The sequence below is a fragment of the Arachis ipaensis genome, chromosome B1, assembly GCF_059453495.1.
Source record: "Arachis ipaensis isolate K30076 ecotype BB chromosome B1, ASM5945349v1, whole genome shotgun sequence".
Classification (NCBI taxonomy): domain Eukaryota; kingdom Viridiplantae; phylum Streptophyta; class Magnoliopsida; order Fabales; family Fabaceae; genus Arachis; species Arachis ipaensis.
The window spans coordinates 44,365,788-44,373,206 of NC_142436.1; the positions used below are offsets into that span (position 1 = coordinate 44,365,788).

The following is a 7,419-nucleotide window of genomic DNA, read 5'->3' on the forward strand; positions in this document are numbered from 1 at the left end:
ATTTTTTATTATTTGAAATCATTTTTAATTAAAAAATAAAACTAAAAAATATTACTTTAGTTTTAACAAATTAAAGTTATACTTTTTATATTGACAACATAAATTATTTTTATTTTCAAATTAAAAAATATTTTTAAATAAAAAAATATAACATTAATTTTATTAATATTTTAAAAAAATTAAGAGTCAATAATTTTAATTTATATTGGCCAACATTTTTGTTAGCAATTTGATATCTTTAGTCCAAGCCAACATTATTCTTTTAGCCAATACATAAATATTGTTGACAAAAAATAATAAATTATATTGATTCTATACCCTTTTTATTTTTAAATATAATTATGTTAGATAACCAACTAAGATATTAGTTAACAACATCCAACTAGTTGGGTTGCAAATAAATAAAAAAATGCATTATTTTCGAATATTTTTTATATTTGAAATCTTCAACGTTTAAATTTTAAAATTTTTTTCGAAATTTATAATAAAAAATTAAATAAAAATAAACTATTAAAAAAATTGTTAAATTTTGAATATTTTTTCAATAATTTTATTTTTTTTCTAGTAATTTATTATAAAATTGGCTAATTTATTAAAATATTAGCTGAAAAAAGTGTTGATTACTTAAAATTTTTTTTTATGTAAGACTAAAATTGTATAGTGACCATAATACATACTACAAATCCTATCTTTTAAAATTTAACAGTCAAACGATGTCATTGAATTTTATTATATATGATATTTATAGAAATATTATTTATATGTAAATTTTGTTTGACTATTTTAAATAATTTTTTTAGATTTTTTTATTTTTTATTTTTTGTTCATCTTTCATTTCATTCACTCTCATCATTAAAAAAAAAAAAAAAGAAAAACAATATGCGGATGACGACATGAGAAAGGACAAAAACAATGAGCAAATAGCAATGGGTAAATTAACGTCGGGAAAACAATTAGCAATGACAAATTATGAAATTAACGCAAAACAATATGCGGATGACGTGACATTGATTGGTGCGAAGTAAAAATGACATTTACCAATGTGCCCCCAACCCTACCTTAGGAAAATAAAATTCAAAAAAGCCATCCATCGAAGAAGACGACAAAAGAATTGAAAAGGATAGACGATGCTTCCTCCCTCCCCCCTCGCGCCTCACTTGAAGTCTCCGCAAAAATAATTCATTCCCCTTCTCCCTTATCTTTATCCTCCCTATATTATATATAACCCCTTTTCCACTCTCCTTAGACACACAAAAGCTCCAGCCCTCTCAAGTCTCAACAATACAAAGAATTTTAGAATCGGTGCATAAAACCAAGAGAAACGAGAGCTTTGATTATACTTATTTATTTAGTTAATTTCATTTAACATGGCGAACCAAGCTGAAATCTCGGCCCTTAACCGCATCAAGCTGCATCTCTTGGGTGAACTCTCACCGCTCGGGACACCAGAGTTCACTAAAAGCAAACTCTGGCTTCAAATAGACGAACCCTCCACAGACCCTAATTTCTCTTTTCATCAATCAGAATGCCAATCTCAATCTCAATCTGAATTTTCCCCTACCGACTCCTCAATTTCTCTCAACCACTACTTCACCGATCTTCCCCTCTTTGAATTCGATTCAAAGCCTCAAGTGATCGACCTTGAATCCGACCTCGAAGCACCCAAAACCCTGCCTCAAAGCAATCCCCAAATCGAGATGAACAAGGCTCATCGCCTCAACCGGAAACCGTCGCTGCAAATCTCGCTCCCGAAGAAGAAAACCGAATGGATTCAGTTCGGAAACCCGGATCCGAAACCCGAGGCGGTGGAACCGTTCGTTCAGCAGCAACAACAACAACAACAACCGGAGCCAGAGAAGAAGCACTACAGAGGCGTTCGCCAAAGGCCGTGGGGAAAATTCGCCGCGGAGATTCGTGACCCGAACAAACGAGGGTCCAGAGTGTGGCTTGGAACCTTCGACACCGCCATCGAAGCCGCCAAGGCCTACGACCGCGCTGCCTTCAAGCTCCGAGGATCCAAGGCGATCTTGAACTTCCCTCTCGAGGTTGAATCCATGGCCACCTCTGCTTCTGCTTCCACCTCCGGCGATGGCGGTGATAGGAAGCGCCGCCGCGAAGAAGAGGAAGTGGCGCCGATGACGAAGGAGGTGGAGGAAGAAGTTGTTGAGGTGGTTATGCCGGTGGTGAAGAAGGAGAAGACGACGACTTTTGAATCGGAGGTTAACTGTATAAGGGAGCTTCCGTTAACGCCGTCAATTTGGACGGGGTTCTGGGACAGTGATGTGAAGGGAACAGGAATGGGAATATTTAGCGTGCCGCCGTTGTCACCGTTATCTTCTCCCCTTGCTGTTATGGTTGTGTGAAATGTCAACGTTTACGGCTGCTTTCTATTCTTTCTTTCCATGTTTATTGCAGCTTGCTTCCTTTGTAGAGATGAGTTCAATGTACATTTTGATAAAGTTAGACGCAAAAATGGAAATGATTTCATTTATTCAACAATCATTATTTGTTCACAGTCATTTTTTTTGAATTTCAACTTATGATACATTATAAAATTTATTATTTATGTATTATATATTATAAAATATGAAGAATAAACACAACAAAAATATTCGTTAGTATAAATGCACCAAAATTTTTTTATTTTTTAGTTTAAAAAATATATTCTATATGTTTTAATTTATTTGATTTAAATTATATATATATATTGAAGGAAAAGGCTCAACACAATAAGGTGGAGCAACTAAACAACAAACAGAATCTAGTGAAATAAAAATTTTCTATAGTCATCTCCGACATTACCATCAACAACTACGATGATCAAACTCAGTCCACTCTTTGTTGCTCCTAACCGATTTGTCAATAACTTCTACAACACCTGCCTCCTAATTCCTGAAAATTTGGTCATTTCTTTCCATCTAAGTATTTCAAATAATAGCACAGAAGCCAAGCAACCACCTATGTCGGTTCTCCTTCTTAACAGGAGTTCTTGTCCAACTCTTAAAGTGCTGCTTGATTGACTCTGGAAAAGACCATGATTTGTTATAGGCTACCGACCAAGCACACCACACTTGCCAAGTAAACTTACAACCAAGGAATAAATGGTAATCATTATCAGTAGATTTTTTACATAAAATACAAAAATTATCATTCTGATCAATTATGTTCAATTTGCTCAATCTCTCCTTAGTATTGACCCTGCCAACTAACACAAACCAGGTGAACAACTCAACTCTTGGTGGTACCAACCCCCTCCAAATAGAACTAGTATAGCTATAGCATGTAATGTCCTCTAGAACTGTTTCAGCCTGCAAGACCTGCACAAATGAGTTAGTAGAATAAACGCCTGACATATCAAATTTTCACACTATCCTATCCTCTCTCTCTCTCTGTGATGCTAATTTGACAGATTGTAGCACCTCATGGAGTTGGTTCACTAAATCCAGCTCACATTGGAATAAAACCCTTCTCCATTGAAAATTCCATATCCACTCTATCCCATCCCAAAACCCACAATCTCTTATTAGAGATCTACTCTGGTTTGAAACCAAAAAAAGACGTGGAAAATTGTCCTTCAGCATACCACAGGACAACCAACTATCTTCCCAAAATTGAATTGTTCTTCCATCTCCTAGTTCCAAAGCCAACCCTCTAACCATCTTATCTCTCACCCGCTGATCTTTTATCTGTAATTGATAGATATCCCTCCATGGACCGCCACCTTTAGGTATAGGCTGACAAGAGAGAATGATATTTGGATTCAAGTCATTGCATGAGCACACAATATTCTTCCATAATGGGCAATCTTCCTTCGAGAAACGCCACCACCACTTAAATAACAATGCCGTATTCCGAATCACTACATCACCCACCCCCAATTCCCCTAGTCGTTTCGGAGCTTGCACCATTTTCCACCTCACCAAAGCTATCCCCTGCTTGCCATCCTCTCTACTCCAGAGGAACCTCCTCTGCAGAGAGATCAACTTCTCTGCTACTACTCTGGACATCTTATATAAGCTAAGGTAGTACACTGGCAGACTATTCAGCACAGATTTGATAAGGATTAGCTTACTAGCTTTATTATGCATTTTAGCTTTCCACAAATTGAGTTTGTCTTCCACTTTGTCAATAACTGATTTTCACGTCTTGACTAATCTCGGATTCGCCCCCAAAGGAATACTAAGATATTTGACTGGCAACGAAGCTTTTTTACACCCCAGCACTCTACACATCCTTTGAGACCACCCTTGCTCGCAATTAACCGGAATCAGGCTAGATTTATCGAAATTAATACTCAAACCCGACATTAGCTCAAAACATCGTAAAAGCCGCTTGTAGTTTCTAACAGTTTCCTCTTTCTGTGGGCAGAAGAGTATGGTGTCGTCCGCAAATTGCAAGTATGATAACTCAATACTATTCTTACCCACTAACAGAGGAGCAATCCTTCCATGTCTTACTGCCTCTCCTATCATCCTATGAAAGACATCAACACCTAGAACAAAAGATATATTATATTATTAACAAAAGGAAAAGAAACAACTCATAAAAAAATACTTTGTTAACCTCAAAAGTTTTGGGCCTAAAAGCATTTCACAAAAATAGAAAGTATGTAATCTTAGTGTAACTAAGGCAATGTTTAGTTAGTGTTCGTATCTAGCCAAAATATAAACATAGTAATACATGTATATTTTAGGATACAGATAAATATGGCTATATATAAATACACAAATTTTGTGTATCAATTTAAAGGTGAGACAAAAAAAATATAATATATGAGACAAATTATTTTTATATTTATCTTTTGTTATTCGGTGACACCCTTTTTCCTTCTTTTTTATTTTGCTCCCTCTTTCCATGCATGATGTACTCTCCTTTCTTCTTTCTCCTTTATTCCTTCGTGTTATTCTCTCGTCTCTCCTCCTTTTATTTTCCGGCTGCCACTCTTTGTGTCTCTTTTTTTCGTCTTCACTTGTTCTCATATCTGGGTTTATCTTATTTGTTGTCGGTCACGACGTGTGCACTATTGTTGCTTGTTTGGTGACGCAACTGTGGGTACTACTGGTTTCATCTTCTTTACTTGCCACAATGCACCACTGTATGTCCCTCTCATGTTGCCTTCTTTTTTTTTTTTGCCATTCTGCACTATGCAATCCATCTTAATTTTTGCCTCACCATTGATCTGTCTCCGTTAATTTTTCTTTCTGTTTATTTAAAAAAAAAAAAGATGATGTTCTTGTCTTTCTCTTTATTCATAAATAATGATTATTTGTGAAATTTTTTAGCTATTTTTTGTTTATTGATTTTTGGTGATGTGTATAACGATGAATCCATGGTGGTAGAAAGGGTGATTACTGACAGCAGTGGTAAATAATTTTTTTTTTGAAAAAGATTATTATGAGGTTAATATAGATTTTTTATAATTTTTATTGTGTCTTGTTCAATTTTTACTAAATACAATACATATACACTGATGATTTGTGTCTATATCTTTAATGTCTATGTTTTTGTGTCTATGTCTCAACTTATTGATAAACCAAACATTGTCTGAGGTAAACCACCAATTATAGTGCACCTCTTCTCGTAACAATAGGAGGCACAACTAGTAAAGAAGAGAGGGGAAAAAAAAATCTTAAACGGCCTTGACAATTATCTCGAAAGACAATGAGATTCTCAAGAAAAAAATATCCTTTTCGGCCCTTGATTTTTATTTATGTGAAACTGGTTAGTTCTTCTGTCAATATTTTCTATATATGTCTTAATGGAATAAGCCTACGTAGCATGTTAAACTGTTGATTTATTTGTTAAGAGCAAACTAGGATTGACAGATTTTTTTTTACGGGGAGTCTCCTTATCTTTTGGGGATAATTGTTAGGACCATTTAGTTTTTTTTATTACATTTTTTAAATATATTGGTTAAATTTATTGTGTAAAAATAAGAAATATTAGTAATTTTTAAATTACTTTTGCTTATAAAAATTAAATAGAGGATATATTAGTGATTAGTTTGTCACATAAGCATGTTTCAAAGAGAGATCATTGACGGAGGCTAACCAGTCTCATAAAATTAAATATCAAGAGCCATGAAGATTTTTTTTTTTTTTTGGTCTTGTGGTTCTTGAAAAAAATATCAGGGCCAAAATGAGTATTCACCCAAGAAGAAACTAGGAGATGGAGCAACAACAAACAAACATAACTCATGTTCCTCTCGTGCCTGTGTTGGTCTTGTACTCGAGATCGCTGTCGCTGCTGTCCACCAGCCTCTGCCGCTTCGGTCCACCAGTCGTCATCTCTGCTGTCCGCCAATCGCCATCTTGGTACCTTAGAAAGTGGATGAAATGAACGAAGAAGATGAGACACTCTTAGTTTTGTAATTCATTCTTGTTCTATTTTTTTTTTATACCGGAATTTAAGAATTTAGGGTTTGTTTTTGTTTTAATTTTTTATTTTATTTTTTTGAAACATCAAACTGACATTGTTTAGAGAATTTTGAGATGGATTTTGGTTTGCTTGGACCGATCAATTTTTGATCGATTTTTCAATTCAATGGAGGTTTACAAAATTGCCGATCTAGCTGATTGCCCGAACCATCTTTCATAGGGATTCTCGGTTTGAACGGTCGATTTAGTTCGAATTTCAGAACATTAATTTTAACCATGTTAATTATATACTAAAAATAATCACTAATATGAAATACATGTTGAAATATAAATATATATTAAAAATAAATTAAACAATATTTATATTTATATACAAGTACATTAGTAATTGATTTCGATGTACAATCTAGATGAATAAAAATATTTTTAACATATATATATATATATATATATATATATATATATTCTTGGTTGACACCAATATATGTCTCGTGTTATACTGTTGAATAATAAGCCCCCAATTATTTAATTAAAGAGAATTTGTGTGCTTGGGAGTCTCTCATAATTTAAAAAATCAAATAGTATTTGGATTTTGATTTTGCTAAAGAAAAATAATTATATTAAGTGTATACTAAAATTAACTTATTAATATAGAATATTTATTAAAATATAAAATACAAATTAAATATACATTAAATTATATATATTTATACAAAAATATATAATAATTAATTTTAATAGCTGATTTTAATATATAAATAATATTTTTGAAAAAATTAAAAAAACTCTTCTGAGGACAAGCTCTATCATAATTTGAATGTCCTTGATTTGGATAAGTTGTCTTGGATAAAGAACATAAATTTGATTCACATAAATTTAGTAGATTTTCTTTCTCAATGAAAAATATTAGATAAAAAACGAATATTATTTGTTGAGAAAAAGATAAATAGGATTTTGACTTTTTTTTATTTTTTATTTGTAGATATTTAAGTTTTAAAGATTTGAAAATACATTTAGGTCTTTGACAATTTTAAAATTTGGT

At 33.0% G+C, this 7,419-nt stretch overlaps 1 protein-coding gene across 1 annotated transcript; it reads left to right on the plus strand.

The window, feature by feature from the left end:
* Positions 1–1,160: 1,160 nt before the first annotated feature.
* LOC107629539 (ethylene-responsive transcription factor 5) lies at positions 1,161–2,497 on the plus strand. Its single transcript, XM_016332359.3, has one exon. It carries the CDS (start codon positions 1,368–1,370, stop codon positions 2,361–2,363), a length of 996 nt encoding a protein of 331 aa, XP_016187845.1. The 5' UTR covers positions 1,161–1,367; the 3' UTR covers positions 2,364–2,497.
* Positions 2,498–7,419: the final 4,922 nt, after the last annotated feature.